Source organism: Talpa occidentalis, unplaced genomic scaffold (genome assembly GCF_014898055.3).
Source record: "Talpa occidentalis isolate TD23 unplaced genomic scaffold, MPIMG_talOcc4v2.1, whole genome shotgun sequence".
NCBI lineage: Eukaryota > Metazoa > Chordata > Mammalia > Eulipotyphla > Talpidae > Talpa > Talpa occidentalis.
This window is the reverse complement of record NW_026555331.1, coordinates 84654092-84673117: the sequence shown is the minus strand read 5'-3', so window position 1 is coordinate 84673117 and position 19026 is coordinate 84654092. Positions and strand designations below refer to the sequence as shown.

Here is a 19026-nt window from a genome sequence, read left to right as displayed (position 1 = left end):
AGCCATTGGCGAGGGTCCCACATGGCGCGCAGACCTCTCCTGCCTCCCACTTCTCCCCTCAGCAGTGTATTTCATCGTCTGCCTGTTCTGTTCCCCGCTCTGGCTCTGGTGAATTCTCTCACCCTCCCACACTTCTGACTGTACCCAGTGCTTGCATAAATAAATAAATCTTTAAAAAAAAAAACCCAGGAAAAAAATAAAGAAAAATAATGAAACCAAATCTTGTTATTTGTAAAAAACAAAAAACCTCACAAATTTCTGAGAAAAAAAAGAGAGAAACACACAACAAATTAATATATAGAGTGAAAATGGGACCATCACTACCTTTTCCACAGATCTTAAACACTAATAAAGGAATGTTAAGAACAATTCTAATATTATAAATCAAAAATTTAGATGAAATGGAATAATTCTTCAAAAGATGCAAACTACCAAAATTCACACAGGGAGAAATATATAACCTGAATAGTCTAAGTCTATTAAAGAAATTAAATTAAATTTTTAAAAAAAAGTTAGGAAAGATAAAGTACCAACCTAAATAATTTCACCAGTAAATCTGGCCACATATTCAAGAAAAACAAAATAGCAATTCTATGCAGTCTCTTTCAGAAGACAGAAAAGAAGGAAACATTTTCAATTCCGTTTTGAAGTTATAATTATCCTTATATCAAAACCAGACTAAAACATTTGAACAAAAGAAAACTAAAGACTCACTTTTGACCACAGAAGCAAGGATCACTAACAAAATATATAAAATAAGTGCCTCCCCTGGTGGTGCAGCAGTTGAGTGCTAGACTGCGAAGCTGCCTGCAGCCCCTGCAGCCCCAGTTTGATCCCCGGCCACTGGCGAGGGTCCCACATGGCACAACAGACCTCTCCTGCTGTGCCCGCTGCTCCCCTCAGCAGTGTATTTCGTCAGTCTGCCTGTTCTGCTCCCTGCTCTGGCTCTGGTGAATTCTCTCACCCTCCTGTGCTTCTGACTGTACCCGGTGCTTGTATAAATAAATAAATAAATGTTTAAATATATATATATATATATAATAAAACTCAATAAAATATAAACAAAATAATCAATTATGCCTAAAAAGAATTCATCCTACAAACACAATGCTAGCTTAACATTAAAAAATCAAAATTCATTCTATTAATAGACTGAAAAGAAATACTATATTACAGCAGTAAGTGCAAAAAGTTATATGACAAATATCAAAACCCATTCATGATTAAAAAAAAAAATTTAAAACCTTGGAGCAGAGAGCAACTACTTTAACCTAACAAAGGACATACACAGAAAATCTTTAACATCTTAATGTCAAGAGACTGAATATTTTATCTTCAATATTAAATCCAAGATATTCTTTCTTACTACTCATATTCATCATTGTACTAAAGGGAAAAGAAGACATAAACCTTTGTTGGTAGACACAATGAATACCTATGTGTAAAACCCCAAAGAATCTATTTAAAATCTCCAGTAACTAATAAATGAGCTAAGCATGAACTCAGAAAACAAGGTTACATACAAAAGTCAGTTTATTTTTCTATGTACTAATACTAATAATTGGAATTTTAAATAATAAAAAATTTATAATATTATCAAAAATAAAACACTTATGTATAAATTTAACAAAGATTATATTAACCATGCACACAGAAGAACTATGAAAGAAATTAAAGAACATCAATATAATGAAGAATAAATGCTCATAGAATGGAAAAGTCAATATGATTAAGATGCCAATTCTTCCCAATTTGATTTATAAGCTCACTCAGTCCCAACAAAATCTTAGCAAGCTTTTTGTCAATATAAACTGTATTTAAAACAGAAAGCAAAGATAATAGAATATTCCAAAGAATTCTGAAAAAGCAATATTGGTGGACTAATCTTACTCAGTTTCAAGACTTATTAAGCAAAAATTTCAAGATAGTGTGGTATTACTAAAAACATACATACATAAATTCATGAAACAGAATGGGAAACACACAAACAGACTCTCAAAGTGTATCCAATTTTTGAGAGAAGTGCCAAGGATTGTATTCAACATTCAAAGGATTATCTTTCAATAGCACCAAAACCAATAAGAGGTACATACGCCTTTGGATAGGCTATGAAAGATAGTTGTTCAGTTAAACATTAATCCAGATGTTGCTGTGAAGGTAATTTTTAAATGTGAGTAACATTTAAAGCAGTAGAGTGAATAAAACAGATTATAATGTGGACAGTTCTTACCCAATAATGTGGAGAGGTCTCACCCAAACAAGTTGTAGTCCTTAAGAGAAAAAGATCAAAATTCCTAAAGAAGAATAAATCCTTCTTCCAGAGCACGTTCTGACTTAAGACTAACATCAACGCTTGTCTGGGTCTCCAGCCTGCCTGTTTTTCCATCAGAGTTCAGACTAGTGAGCCTGTTCCTTTATATAAATTTCTCAATAGATAGAGTGACAGAATGATAGACATGTATGTATACATACATACACACACACACAAGAGTGTATATTTACATGTAATCTTACTGCTTCTGTTTCTCTTGAGTACCATGACTAACATAATTTACAATATTGTATCTGAACAAATAACTGGAAAAAATTCTCAAGTTTCCCAAATGTGGACAAACTTTGAAATACCTCTGTTACATTACTGATTTTCACTGCTTCCATATATGTTCTTATTTAATTCCCAAAGCAAGCACATTTTTTACTGTTGAATTTTAGTGAGAGATGTCAATATATTCTACTCAACTATTGGTTTTACTCAAAAGCAGAAAAGCTGGGTTGTTGGTTTAAATTTGATAAGCATGATCATGCCACATTCCTAATATTTCTGAATGAACCAGGAGTTAAACGCATGTTACTGATAAAAGAGAGATGTTTGCTTAAGGAAGAAAGAGAATAATCTTAAAAAAAAATCTGGAAAAAGAATTCCAAATCTCCACTTACAGAATGGATACTAAGACCTGCAGTCTTAAAAAATGTGTTAAGGTATTTTATTTATACTAAAGGTCTGTCTCCAAAAATATTTTATACTGTTTTTGATTCATGCTTTGTTAAGAACAGAGTATTTAATCTGCCCCCCTCACACCTGGTGAGCAACACATGCTTCTAGAGTAGGTAACATTATCCTCAACCACTAAAGGGTTATCCATTTCCAGGATGTAACTAAGAATACCTAAGAAATAACAACATATATTCACAATGGCAATAAAACTGAAGGAACAGTACTGGTCACCTCTCTTAACAAGATAATTTTATTTGCCCACAAATTCCAGGAAAGTCATTCTACAAACAGCGACTCAAAAATCTAGCAGAGAAATCCAACACTTCACATGATTGCTTTACAAAAAGTCTTTAATGATTAAAGGCAAGTGCTAAAATTTTATAAGCACAGAAAATCACTATAGCTGGGTTACAGTTTCTAGTTCTCCATATAATTGGAAGTTCTTGCTTCTCTATCATAACATTTGACTTCTCCAGTGGAGCAATACAGCGCTTGCAGACTATTTCAGGAAAAAGGAAATTAAAAACAAATGTTGGTCTACTTATAACTTCACAAAACTAAAGGGATGGCAATTTCCCAATTCTAGGTGCTAACCAAAAATATACTAAGGGTTGAAATAAACCCACATTACTGCTGAGGAATAATTGTCATGGTAGCCAGACTTACCATTTTTTTTGTGGGGGGTTGGGTCTTCCCATCATTCTTCCCATTCACATGTACTGAAGAGGGCCCAAGAGCTAGTCTGTTATCAGAGACTGGTCAGTGGAACCCTGCGGAAGGATCAATAAGATTCACATTAAGAGATCCAAATAAACATAAAAAAAAGGGGAAAGGATATACACTGCTGACTGTGGTACCTCTACTAAGATAACCCTTCCAGGCTCATTCTGCCCTACTGGGAAGCCTCGGGGCCACCATCTATTTATATACACATAGTGTAGTTCCTTTGGTTTCTAGGATTTGCAACTCAATCTCAGATTTTATTCCTTTCTCCCCAGATCTAGCCATCATCTGTGCCTCAATCCTTTTACTTTCTCCCATTCACTAACCCCCTCTCTCAGTTCCTAAGCTGGGCATGCTTCCTAGCCTTGTATTTAGAACTCTGTTCTTTCTCTCCAATTTCTTTTGCTGAGAAGAGAGAGGAAAATATTTAGTTATGGAAGGAGAGGTGGAAAAGGTCCCTGAGATGGGCTGGTCTCCTTCTGGAACCTTGCTTTTTCTCCCTGTACTAATTAACCCTGGATAGGTACTTTAAACAAGAAAACATAGGGGGCCTCCCTGGTGGCGCAAGGGGTTAAGACACAACCTATGAAGCTATCCACAGCTGCTGCAGCAGGAGTTTGATCCTCAGCCAGGGAGCAACCCACATGGTGCAGCAGACCTCTCCTGACTCGCCCGCTGCTCCCCTCCACAGTGTTATTTCAGTCGATCTGCCTGTTCTGTTTCACGCTCTATCTCTGGTGAATCCTCTCACCTCCCACGCCTCTGGCCTGTACCCCCGTTCTTCTATGCATAAATAAATAAATCTTTAAAAAAAAACAAATAAGAAAACATATACTTGATCTCAAGGATAACTTTCTTACACTATTTGCATAAATTGCCAGGTGCCTTATTATGCTCAGGGAATTTTTTGTTTTGTTTTGTCCCATTGGGAAAGTATATTATGAAGTTCACATTTATTGCTTCTACCTGATTTGGGAAATAATTTGTTTGGTTGCTTGTCTGTTTACTGCAACTTGTGAGAAATGTGCCATTCTATCACATGAACATTAATTAAACATTCCTGTAGGCCTGTATGTGATAAAAAATTATTAAACAAATGTAAATATTGAAATGTCAGTTCTTGAACATATAGCAATAATGTATCAAACAGATAATCCCTTCTCCATACCTTTATAGCAATTCAATTCATGACAATAGCATTATTTAAGCCAATAATTCAGAATCTGAAAATAAAATAACCAAGGGAATGACTATGTTTGCTGAATGATGATTAGTGATTCCTGGCCAGCAAACAAATTTCCTCATCAGCATAATTCTCCTTTGGTATGGAACCTCTTTTAAATTATTAGCCTCTCTCTGTAAAATACAAATTGAGAAAAAAATAAATTGGCCCAGTTTATCTACTGCTGTGTATCACTGTAGGCTAAATACTGTCTTTAAGCCAGAAATAGCAACTATTTACTATTTTCCCTAAAAATAATACTTTCAGCCAAGGCAACTAAGTTCTGAGAGTCAGATATTATATTTTAGATATAATGATTTATTGACTGCTTATATCAAAACTTATTTCATGGATTAAATAGTAACCTTGCATATAGAGAGCCCTGTAAATCATGGGGAATAATATAGCATTATAATTGTTAATATTATTCTTTATGGAGAAATGCCTACATATTTTAATTTAACATTTATACAACTTTTGCCATAAAATGGAGTTTATTTTTCATTCCACAAAATGCCTCAATCTTTTTCTTTATAGTTTGTGTATTTATTGTGTTTTATTATCTCCATAAAGTAAGAAAATAATATTAATAATTATAATACTATATTAGTCCCCATGATCTCCTCCCTAAACTTTACATAACATTCATATATATTTTATCTTAATTTGTGCAGTCTCTACAGTTTAATATTCCACCTATAGTTAAATTTTTATAAGATGTATAACCTAATTATATACAATATTCCCTACAAATGATTAGCCAATTATTTTTTGAAATGGCAGGGTCACAAATACTATCCCCATTTTACATACCATGTAGCAAAAGCTCAGGGAAGTTAAATGATAAAACAATAGTATGAAAACCACTTCAAATCTGCTCTTAGGAGCCAACTGTAAGCAGCATTTCCCAACCTCACATTCAATAATTTGAACATGGTGAAAGTATATATACCAAGAAAATCAGCAAACATTACAAACCAGAGGTTTTTTTCCTTCCTCCTTCCTGCCTCCTTTCTTTTTTTCCTTCCTTCCTCCCTCTCACCCTCCCTCCCTCCCTTCTTAACTCTTCAGCATGTCATTGGAAGTTTCCTCACTCATACTACGCAATATGCTGTGCTAGGACATTAACAAGGTGAAAACATAAATTATCATCTGTCTTCCCAAACTTCCAGTTATACTATAAAGCCATAAAATTAAAACCATACTGTACTGGAACAAATAGACACACAGACTAATGGAAAGAAATCAAGAATCCAGAAATAAACCCTCACTTATATGGACATTTAATCTATCACAAAGTGATCAAAAATATACACCAAAGCGGGCCTCCCCGGTGGCGCAGCGGTTGAGCGCTGGGTTGCGAAGCTGCCCGCAGCCTCTGCAGCGCCGGTTCGAACCCCGGCTGCTCCCCGGCCACCAGAGGAGGGTCCCACATGGCGCGCAGACCTCTCCTGCCGCCCGCTGCTCCCCTCAGCAGTGTACTTCAGTCCTTCTGCCTGCTCTGCTCCCCGCTCTGGCTCGGTGAATTCTCTCACCCTCCCGTGCTTCTGACTGTACCCAGTGCTTGGATAAATAAACAAATAAACAAACAAACAAATAAATCTTAAAAAAAAAAAGTATACACCAAAGCAAGGACAGTCTTTTCAATAAATGGTGTTGGGAAAATGGGACAGTGACATGTAAAAAGAATGAAACTAGGATACTATAGCACACCACTACAAAATCTGGCTCAAAATGGATATAAGACTTGGATGTAAAAGCTGAAACCATAAAATACATAGAAGATAACAGGCAAAACACTTCATGACATTGGTTTCAGAGATGTCTTTAGGGATTTGTCTCCAGCAGCAAGGAAAAGAAAAGAGAATATAAACAATTGGGAATATAGCCAATTAAAAAGCTTCTGCACAATGAAAGAAACTGCCACTAAAATAAAAAGACACTCTATTGAATGGGAGAAAATATTTGTATACCACACATCTGACAAAGGGCTGATAAAAAAGATCACATTGGCAGAGGTGTGAACCTATACCCGTAAATCATACACAGTGTTGTAAACCAATGTTAGGTCAATTAAAACTAATACAATATAAAAAATGAATAATTGAAAGAACAAAAACATTACATGCAGATGGAAACAAAAATTTAAGTATAATTTGAAAAGAAAAATATAATCCTAGTTACCTTGACCAATGTATTTTCAATTATTAACAAATTTTTTTGTTGTTGAAATTTGGTAATGTATATGTGATTTTTAAAAATAATAAAAAACAATACATTTAACTTTTTTCAATAATTAAATTGGTAACTAAATGAAGGAAATTTATGATTTAGGAGTGGAGTTTTAGATAAATCAGTCAGAAGGAACAGGCAAGAAATGATGCAAATTAAATTTTTTAAAAAGTTTTTGGAGACAAACCTTTTTGAGGATGTGTGCTTGAAATATCTATGTACACCCAGAATAAGGTGGCGCAGTGGTTGAGCACTGGGTTGCGAGGCTGCCTGCAGCCTCTGCAGCGCCAGTTCGATCACCGGCCACCAGTGAGGGTCCCACAAAAAAAAAAAAAAAAAAAAAAGAAAAAAGAAAAAAGAATAAATTAGAATAACTGTAAAAATGAGTATTTTTCAGGCCTGATACGTCTTTCAGGTATCTGGTCAGTAAGCTGATGAACAAACCTTCCTGTGTTAGGATGACAAACTCTACTCCCTTGAAATGATCAAATTCTTTCCTTAAGTATTTTTATTTATTTATTTATTTATTTATTTATTTATTTATTTATTCTTAAAGATTTATTTTTATTTATTTATTTATGCAAGCACTGGGTACAGTCAGAAGCATGGGAGGGTGAGAGAATTCACCAGAGTCAGAGCAGAGAGCAGAGCAGGCAGAATGACGAAGTACACTGCTGAGGGGAGCAGCGGGCGGCAGGAGAGGTCTGTGTGCCATGTGGGACCCTCACCGGGAGGCCGGGGATTGAACCGGTGCTGCAGAGGCTGCGGGCAGCTTCGCCACCCAGCGCTCAATCTCTGCGCCACTAGGGAGGCCCCTTAAGTATTTTTAATCTGAAGACGTTTTGATTAAGTATTAAGATAAAAACTTAAAAAAATATAACATATATGGGAATACAAATCAGTTGTCAGCAAAACTATGAAGATCAAAATAATACCAAATGTTCTTTCTGATCAAAGAACCAAAAAGCCAGAAGTCACCTATTAAAAAACAAAACAAAACAGGAAAACTATAAATATTTGAGACTAAATGATGTGCTACTTAATAGCTACTGGCTAAAAGAAATAAAAACAAATCTGAAAATGTATCTGTGGCTCACCAACAATGCATGAGAGATCTTAGAAGTAATGCTGCAGCCCTGGCTGATATCTTCACTATAGCATTATGATAGTGGACACAAAGCCGAAGACCAGTTAAGCCATGTTAGGATTCCTGATCCTTAGAATCTCTGACCCTCAGAAACTATGATATAGTGAATGTTTGTTGTGCTAAGTCACCAAAGTTTGGAGTGATTTATTATACAGCAATAGATAACTAATAGAATCCCCAAGGGATTCAATTCAAAGGGGACACTGTTGTGAGCCATGACATGTAAACAGTCAGACGGACTAATGATCCATCTACCAAATGGATTCTGACGTCATACAATGCACCCCTTCCTTCTCTTCTGAGATCCTCTTTGATTTACTATTCCTGTGTTAGAATGACAAACTCTACTCGCTTGATATCAGAGATATCAAGACTAACTCCTTATTAGTGATACCTGAATCTCAAGAAGTTGGATATTTTTTTCTCTGAATAGTCATATACTTTTAATCTTTGCTCACTTCTTCTAGCTCAAACACCTTTATTGGCAGCATGGAGCTGAACTTTTTTTTTCAGCCTAAAGCTGTAGAGCAGAATTATTCTTGCCACAATTTGAAAGGACATGGGAAGTTAGTATATCTGTTTTGATCTTATTAGCATCACACCTTGACCAAAATGACCAAAACTAAGGCAACTGGCTATGGTGGGTCTGCTAAACTCAGGGAAAAGATCCATCTTGACAGAAAATGCAGTGGGGATTTCCCAGAAAATGAAATAGCAAATGCTTTTTGATATACCTGGCTCTATCTGATTTTGTTGCTCTATACTTTGTGGGATTAAAAAAAAACTCCAGCACAACTTACCCAGCGGTGACTATGTGTATTGAACTACGCCACTGCAATTTATTGCTAAGACTTATTGAGGGCACTGGCAGATTGGGGAGTGCTTTAGAACTGGGTGGGTGTATGCTTGGGTGGAGATGCGTTAGTTATTCATTAGAAGAGAAAGTTGCAAGAAAGTTGCTGTGTTGAACTTATTAAGTCATGTCTCACATGTCAAGAATATAGCCTTGGATTTAATACTGTCTTTACCTTTCAATGTAAACAACATGTCAAGCGTTTCTTCCATTTTCTAATCTCTCACCCATAGACTTCTTCCAGAAGTTCATCTTGACCTCCACTGACATTGATTGTAAAGACTTAAAATTCTGAACACTTTTCTCAGTCTGGCCTGACACGGCAGAAATGCATGTCTGACCTTGCTCAGCCTAGTTGGCTGCTACTTTTATTGATGTTTATATTATAGAAAATGGTTCTATTAACCAGTCAGCTTGCGTAATAGATTCAAATGATTCAGAATCACTGTTGGTTATTATCACCCTGGTCACTATTGTATGTAACTAACTTTGGTAAAGAGATATTTCACTTTCACATCTTGCCCTTTGCTGTATGAAGTTGAGCGGAGGTGGGGAGAAAGCACTTCTGACAAATACTTCTTTCTCCAGCTGATCTGTTGCATGACCTGTCCAGGACTAATGCCTCTTTTTCCTGTGAATTAAAAAAATGTTCAACAAAAAAAGAAATAAAAAAATAAAAAAATTCTTGTATAGGAGGATAAATATGCAGTGCCTACATATTCAGAGATGAATTTAAGATGAACAAACGTTTATTAGTCCCCATTTTTACATAAGATAACTGTACTATGGTAGAGGACCAAGGTCCTCTATCTGTCCAAATGTATCTCTACCCTCAAAGCTTTATTTAAATGCCAGCTTGCTATGAAATTGTATCAGCTTTCCCTAGTTGGAAGTAATAACAGCTACCTAATAATTCCTTATTATTTTGGTTGTACAACTCTCATCATGAAAAATAGGTAGCTAGCTTTTTAGCTCTTTGCATGTATCTTTACCTCCCCTCCCTACTAAACTGTAGATTATTGTGTCTTTTATTTTTTTAATTTTATCTATTTTTTACATCATTCTTCATTTTTGTACAATGTATGCTTTCTCATCTCAGTTATAGTCCCTGTGACATTCCAACAACCAATTCACATGTGTATGATCACCACAGTCCCTTGTGCTCTTCCCACCCCTAAACTGTAGATTATTTAAAAATTATGAACAAAATTCCTTTTCCTTTGTATCGCTTTACAATTTATTGAACAAAAACTTGCTTACAGAAGGAGTTTGATAAATATTTATGGATTTGATGACTGAAAAAAATGAATGAAAAGAATACTATCCTTGACAAGGAAGGAAGGCATTAGATAACCAGAACCATGGAATATCAGTAGGAGATACAGATGAAACTTTGAGAAGGGAGACAGGAGGAGCTGAAAATGATGAGGGTATTGGGAGACAAGTTCAGATACAGGACAAATCCAAAGATTACACACTACATAGGTATGTAACTTTTAAAAGGTCTGGCCTATTTTAAGTGGTGTATTTTTAAGATTTTTGGGCTTTTGTTACCAATAAAGCTAAATGTAACACTTAATTTCTAGATTTGTCTTAGTAGGGAAGGAAACAAAAACTATTAATAGCTATCAACTGTGGATCACGGATTTTTTTTTTTTTTTTTGGACAGCTCTTGCACATTAAAATTGAGCTAAGCTCTACATCAAAACACACAATAGCTCTAATAGCTTTCATATGCCATTATTATTATCTTGTGAGAATAATAATGAAGATCAATAATTCCAACATTTGGGTCACTTTGAGGTTGCAATTCTATGATATCACTTCTGTGTACTGACCATCCTTGAGTCTGTAACAGTAGGACAGTAGAAAAAGCACCAATTAGACTTGAAGTATTACTGTGTGTCTCCCCAGTAAGCTTATTCAGGTAAGTTCCTCTAAACTTTCTGAATTTCATTTACCTAAATGAGAACTCAGGGAGAAAACCTATGAAGTCCCTTCCAGGTCTGACATTCATTGATTGTAGGATTTAGGAATATACCACACAAATGTGGACAAGACTTTCTTTATTTTTCCTCATACTATTTGGAAAAGTCCTTTCAAGGTCTTTACCAGCAAAGGCTAATATTGGGCTACAAGGATCACAGGAACCCCCTAGTGGCCACCTTGGGAATGTTTCACTAGACATCTCCCTTCTGTTCCTAAATCTCAATGAAACAGACAACTTAAAGAACTCTGCTTTGATGTTTTAGTGTGCAATTAATGCCACTTTCTGCAATCTTTGCCCATATATTCATGTACTTCTACTTTTCTTTTCTAAATCTTTCACAAGTACTTCCGGAAATATCTTTCTCTTTTCACTTCTATTCTTTATTTCATTTACCTCCTTGTTTTATCTATTTGTGGAGTCTTGTTTTGGTTTTTAAATAGCTTTTTTCTAAAAAGTTTAATTTTTTTCTGATTACACAAGGATATGCATGTTTCTTGCACAAAGTTTGGGAAATAGTAAGAAAATAAATTAGCTACAATGTGATTATAAAGAGCTAGCCAGTGGAAATATTTCAGAAATTTCTTTTTAGACTGTGTGTAAGTGTGTGTGTGTGTGTGTAAATAACTGTCACAATGTAATTTGGATTATGCTACACTTCTGTTTTTGTCTTCTGTAACCAGCTATTTTACACCTAACACTTTATATACTATTTCCCAGTGTTAGCATTGATTGCACACTCCCATATTCCAAATCTAATAACAAATGATGCTTTATTACTATGTGCCTGGCACTATTCTAATCATTTTACATAGGATATCTTCTTAAATCCTTGAAATAACCAAGTGATGTAAATACTGTTATTGTCCATATTTTAAAGTCTGGGAAACTGAAATGAAACAGAGATGCTAAATAACTTGTTCATAGTAACACAGCTGGCAAATTTTAAAGCTGGGATTTGATCCCAGGAGTCCAGCTGCAGTTATCAAATAATTATTACATATACCACCTTTGTCAGCATTCTTGTCAGCTCTGACTTCAAAATATATGCAGAAAAGTACACCTTCTCTCCACTTTCTTACTACTTCCCTGATTTAAGGTGACATCAACTTTTACCTGGATTATTTCAAAAGCTTCACATCTGGTCTTCCTGCTTTTAATTTGCCTATTCACAATTTGTTTTCACCATAATAGTCAGAGATATTCTCTTAGAATGTAATTCTTTACTTTGATTTTATTTGGATAAAACCTTCCAATCACCTCCATTTGATAAAAAATAAGAGCTAACTCATTTTTTGACAATAATCTTACAGTTTACTTTCTGTAATCTGACTTCCTGTGTTCACTTTTAACTCCCCCATTCTTCTCCTTGCTCACTGGCCCCCAAAACACCCCACCCAGCATTGGTCTCTTTATAGTTCCTCATGCATACTACAAGTATTTGCACTTACCATTTCCTTTGCCTGGAACAGCCTTCCCATCAGAGATATGCAAATTGCTTTCTTTCCTCCTTAAAGTTTTTCTTTCCCCCTTAAAGTCTTGTCATCATCTCAGCAAAACTTTCCATGACCCAGGCCTCCCAGGGTGCAGAGGGGCTAAGTGTCAGCACTATGAAGCTGTCACCAGGCACTGCGGCATAAGTTCGATCCCTGGCCAGGGCACTACCCACATGAAGCCCAGATCTCTCCAGTCTCGCCCACTGCTCCCCTCAGCAGTGTATTTCAGAGGATCTGCTTGTTCTGCTCCCCACAAAGTCTCTGGTGAATCCTCTTATCCCCCCACCCAGCACTTCTGTCCTTGTATGCATAAATAAATAAAATCTTAAAAGAAAAACCTTTCCGGCCTCCCTTGGTGGCGCAGGCAGTTGAGTGAAGCGCTGTGACGCTGTCTGCAGCCTCTGCTGTGTGGGTTTGATCCCGGCCAGCCAGCAAGATACCCACATGACGCGGCAGACCTCTCCCGTCTCGCCTGCTGCTCCTCCCAGCAGCATATTTCAGTCAGTCTGCCTGTTCTGTTTCCCGCTCTGTCTTGGTGAATCCTCTCACCATGAGAAAGTATAATTATCAAATAAAGTCGTAAAATATATATGTAATGTGATGATCTGATACACACACACACACACAAATACCAATATAAATACCCCTTGTGAAAGAATTCTCACCATCAAGTTAATTCACAAAGCTATCATGTCACATATACTAAGATCCTCCTCCATCACCTTCTTGGTACATCACTCCTTAAGCATTTTTAAAGTTGCAGGTATTCACTCAATTCTTTTGTGTTCTCCCTGGCAATATCATCTTCCTCCCTTAACTTTTATTAACATATCAATAAATTAATATAATAAATTAATGTGTATTTCATATAAATATATAGTATAATTTTATTATTTGTTTTCTGTTTCTTCTAACTAGAAAAGGTAGATGTGTGTGTGCTTTCCCATTATGTTTATTCAAAAATTTCCTCTAACAAAGATTAGCTCAACATATATCTTCTAGATGTGTATATTATTCTTAAAAAATATTAATCTTCTAATGCATCTGGAACTTATTTTGCTGCATGATATGATAAATGTTCCTTAAAATCATTTGATAACTACCTTATCTTAGGCACATTAAATTATGATAATTATTTTGCCTTAGTAAGTTAATAAACTTCTTAATAATTATTTTGCCTTAATAAGTTAATAAGTTAATTTTGCCTTAAGAAGTTAATAAACTTCTTATTTATCTCTCTAGCAGAATTGTGTGAAGCCTACACTCTTTTTTTCACTTTGTTATTTACTAATAGTGACATTTACAAAAGGAGAAGCATTCTCACCGACTACAGCAGAGCAACCACAACAAATTTATTAATACATCCATATTGTCATATATTGCTTTTATACAGCAATACAATCAAGGTCCAATTCCAAGATTTCCATTATAATCAACAGAGAAGAAAGGATGTCAGTGGCAGTTATAAAGAAGGAATAGCCTGAAAAAGGTGCCAATATCATACAATTTAGAAGGGGTCACAGAAAATAGTCGTCAATACTTTAAGGACTTATCCTTTTGTTTAGATTTCAATTTTCTCCATGTACTGACTTAATACTACCTTGTTACAGACTTATTAGAAGTAACCTAGTTAAATTTCTGAATTCTAAGAAAAAGGGGGAAAAGTCTATCTTCTGTGGAAAAAGAATAGTCATGAAGGAAAAGGAATCAGACAAGAACAGACTTTTCACTTACAATATTCGATACTAGAAGAAAATTCAGTATTATTTATATTGAGAAAAATTATCATGATCCAAAAACTCTAATACAACCAAGGTATTATTTAATTATCAATTTCAAAGAAAGTTTCTTTGGAAATATGTGAAGATTGCTAGACATATATATCACTCAATAACACAACTAAGGAAGCTGTAAAGCAAACAATAACAAAAATTAAAGAAAATAGAGACCTCAAGACATGGGAAGAGAGACTAAATGAAAGTGTAATGAGTTCTGACACATCTGTTACCTAATCAGAAATCTAAACAGAGATGCAGAATAACTGAGTATATGTAATAAAAGTACTACCTGTCAATTCTTGAATTAGAAATGACACTCTGCAAGGGAACACTGATAATAGGCTCTAACTAAAGGCAATTAAAATATACTGTCAAGTGTCACACCAGGCTACCCAAGATGTACCAAAGTAGCTTACTGATTATTTTGGAGTTTGGATGTATTTTATTCTTTTTGTTGAGCAAGCATGTATTCTGAAAGTCTTTGGAAACTGAGTTAAGCTATAAATAGTAATCCTACAACACTCGACAAATAAAATTTTGACTGAAGTATTCTTATTCTTTTAAATGATAAAGCTTACATTTAACAATGACCAATATTTTACCTGATAATGATTACATAATTAGTTTTCATGGCCATTTTAGCATTTACTAATGACTGGTTTTGCCATATGAATTATTTATATATTTTATGAGGAATTACTATAACAAATAGATTTTTTAAAAATAAAATATAACATTTCATCCATAGGAGGAGTGTAGGGGAACCAAATAAGGGACCAAGAAAAAAATAATTATAACAAAATAAAAACAAAATCAACAAGCAACTATTAATCAGTGACATTCTGCAAGGCAGGGGGAGGGAGAGGGATCATAACAGGGGAGAGATTGTGTTCTTACACAAGCAACTATGGTGATGGTGCACAGGTGAACTATTGATGGGAATTTTGCGGGGACTACACCTGAAAATGTAAAGCAGGCATTGTACAAAAAGGAAGAACAATGTAAAATATATATAAAATAAAATAAAAAAAAAGACATAACACAACATAGAATCAAATAGAGACAAAGAAGATAATATGACTGGAATTGTAAAGAAAAAAAGAGACTGGAAGAAGGTATGGTGCAAATTTCACAATGAATGACAACTGAAATTTGCTGTAGCAGAGCAAAATTTAGGATCTGTTCTTTGTGTAAGAAAAATTAAAAATAATCAGTAAAAGAAATTCTGAACTGAAAAAACATATAACATTAAAAAATCATATAAATGGAAATAAAAAATGAAGTAAAGAAATCCTACTCAGGGCTTCCCTGGAGGTGCAACGGGTTAACACCACCCGCTGTTCCCCTCAGCAGTGTATTTCAGTACATCTGCCTGTTCTGCTCCCTACTCTGCTTCTGGTGAATCCTCTCACCCATCGCATGTCTTACCTGCACCCAAACTCTTGTATGCATAAATAAATAAATCTTAAAAAAAAAGAAATCCTACTCAAATAAAAATATGATGACTAAATATTCCTTACAGAGAAATGTTCACATTATATTCTTATCTCAACATCATAATTCTTTCACCTGTTTAAAACAGTCTCACATTGAATGGCACATATTAAAAAAACTAGCAACAACAAATGCTGGCGAGGGTGTGGAGAAAAAGGAACTCTTCTGCACTGTTGGTGGGAGTGCAAACTGGTCCAACCACTGTGGAGAGCTGTGTTGAGATTTCTGGACCTACTAAACATAGAGCTTCCATATGATCCAGCAATTCCACTCCTAGGTATTTACCCAAAGGACACAGAAACATCAATTCCAAAGAACACCTGCACCCCTATGTTTATAGCAGCACTGTTTACAATAGCTAAGCTTTGGAAACAACCCAAATGCCCAAAAATAGATGACTGGATCAAGAAGATGTGGTACATATATACCATGGAATATTACTCAGCATTCAAAAAAGATAAACACATGCAATTTGCAGCAACATGGATGGCGCTGGAAGGGATCATGCTCAGCGAAATAAGCCAAAAAGAAAAAGAAAAATACCGGATGGTCTCACTCATAGCAGGAATCTAGAAAACTTAAATAAGGGACCAGGAAAATGAATAACTATAAGAAAGTGAAAATCAAAATCAACAAAAAACTATGAACCAGAGACACTTTTTGGGGGGCGGGAGCGGGAGGGGAGGGATTGGGGTCAGAATGGGGGGCTGCAATTGTATGGGGAATATAACAATAAAATTTATTATTATAAAAAAAAAAGAAAAAAAAAGAAAACAGTCTCACATTTATATTATTTCCTACATTTTCCATTTTCTAAGTAAAAATATTATGTTTATCGTTCACTATGTTCCATGCCTTTTACTAAATGACTTCCACTCATATCTCACTTAATTCTCATAAAATCTCATGGGTAGATGCCATCAAAATTTAGTCCATGTTTAAGAGAGTGAAGATAAGTTAAATATTTGACTAAATACATACTATTTTGTTTAAATAACCCTGCCTTCAACTGTCATAGTTTGTTTAAAACTTTTTTTTCCCCACAATATGCCACCTGGAAATTTCTTTTTTTGTCTTATGGTTCACATCTCTTCAGATATATGTTGGCACACCACAGCCACCATGAAAGCGCCCTTAATCTTCTACCATACACTACGGGATCCTTTCCTCTCTTGCTCCCCACCTTCCATCAGCTTCCCTCTTGGTAACATCAATTTTCAGTCAGATTTCTAGGGTGTGCTTTAGTTTAGTTTTCTCTGTTCTTTGTTTCTTTACATTCTATGCATGAGCAAAATCCTTCTGTATTTGTCTTTCTCCATGACTTATTTCACTTAGCATAAATGCATGGCAAGGCAAGTTAACTCATCATTAGTAGTAAGTTAACTTTTTCTTAAACATTTGGTTAGGTATTTAATCATTTTATTTTTTCCAAAGTTATTTACAATTGTGTTGCCTCTTTCCAAAAAGGGACTGCATTCAGAATTTTATTAAAACTATATGTTATATGGGAAGAATCAATACCTCAGGCTACTCAGTTTTTTAATCAAAGAAAATGTTATATTTTATTCAATTTATATACATTATTTGTTCCAAAAGGACTTTAGGTGGATTATATCAACTCATAAACTAAAAAATCCTCAACAAGTAGATGAGGAAAATAGGAAATGAATATAAAGAAAACAAAATATAAGCTATGATTAGCATTGAGCTCAATACACAGAATCCATTCCAAATGCTTCTGCACATTCAATAAAGGGTATCTGAAAATCTGTGTTTAGGACATGGAGAGAATATTGCAAAGAGGAGCACAACAATTTCCCTAAGATTAAAATAGGTTTTGAAAGCAGAGATATATTTCTCCCATACCTGGCCTGAAAGTGGGCCCTAGAATGTAATGAAAAGTATCTTTAATGACATCCCTACTCTAATTCCAGCAACAAACATTATAGGGTTTAAATTAAATACCCCGTATTATAGGTTATCATATAGTATCAAAATTCAGTTCACTTATAGTAAAACTATTTACAATCAAAATTACATCACCATATTCACAGTTCCTTGGTGAACTGTATTAATACAGGGAGAGTTTTAGAATAACTAGATTATGGGGTGGTAATTAGTCTCAACTCAAGTGCAATATATGATTAGTGATTGGTTCTTGTGGGAACAATTTAGAAGATTCGTTAAGGCTTAATAAAAAGGAATTCTGAGATGAATTACTGATATCCAGTGTGGTTTGGGACTGAGTATCAATATATAGCCATTAATTCACCTTGTAGGAGGAACGAGTGTTTCTTAAAATCTTAAAAATGGAGAGATATTTGGTGAAAGATATATATTTGGAGATTAGAAAAAAAATAGGCAAACCTTAAAGCAAATAATTCAAGGTACACTGAGACATTTTATAGTCAAACTGCTGAAATCTGTAGACAAAGAAATCTTGAAAGCAGGCTTCAGGGGGCATTACTTATATATACAAGAACAATAATTTAATGACTGAAGATTTTACATCAGAAGGAAAACTGTATTTTGAAATACTGAGTAAAAATAACTGTCAACCCAGAATTTTATATACAGCAAAAAAAAAAAAAAAAAATCCTTCAAGACTGAGGCAAAAAAGACTTTTCTGGATGAAGAAATTAAGAGAAGTCGAGTACCTCAAGATGGCAGCAGAGTGAAGCCACCAAGCTTGCCTCCTCCACATATTTACAAATTACAAAAAAAAAGATGACACCTCCAGAATATAAATGGATGGTTATCATATACTTCAAGGACTTCATCACAGTGGAAAGGGGTAGAAAAAACTGTAAATTTGACTGTGTTTAGAAAGACATTGAGTCAGCACAACTCACAAAAGGGAGTGGTAACTCCTGCAAGGAGCCTCTCTGCCATTGTTAACTCAAGGGCACATGTCCCAACTGAGACTTTAAAAACTGGAAACTGCAATGTAGAAAGGGGTGCACGGAGCTGGTGTGGAGAACAGAAGGTACAACATTGGAGAATTATAGGAATAAGGGTGCAGAGTAGTGATGACTGGCTTGAGCCTAGGGCTTCTAAACTAGAATAGCTGGAGCCTGATGTGATGGGAGAGTCAGGCTG

General features: G+C 35.1%; 1 protein-coding gene across 2 annotated transcripts in view; it reads right to left on the bottom strand.

Moving 5' to 3' along the window:
* Nucleotides 1-19026, bottom strand: part of GNGT1 (G protein subunit gamma transducin 1) — a 173612-nt gene that overhangs the window by 118228 nt on the left and 36358 nt on the right. The window contains exon 2 of one of the 2 annotated variants that reach the window (XM_054692347.1): nt 3662-3765. In XM_054692347.1, coding sequence (XP_054548322.1) covers nt 3662-3705 — 44 coding nt within the window. In that variant the 5' untranslated portion in view covers nt 3706-3765. Of the gene's footprint in view, nt 1-2230; nt 2247-3661; nt 3766-19026 lie in introns of those variants that run through there. The other variant, XM_054692350.1, reaches the window with a different exon arrangement.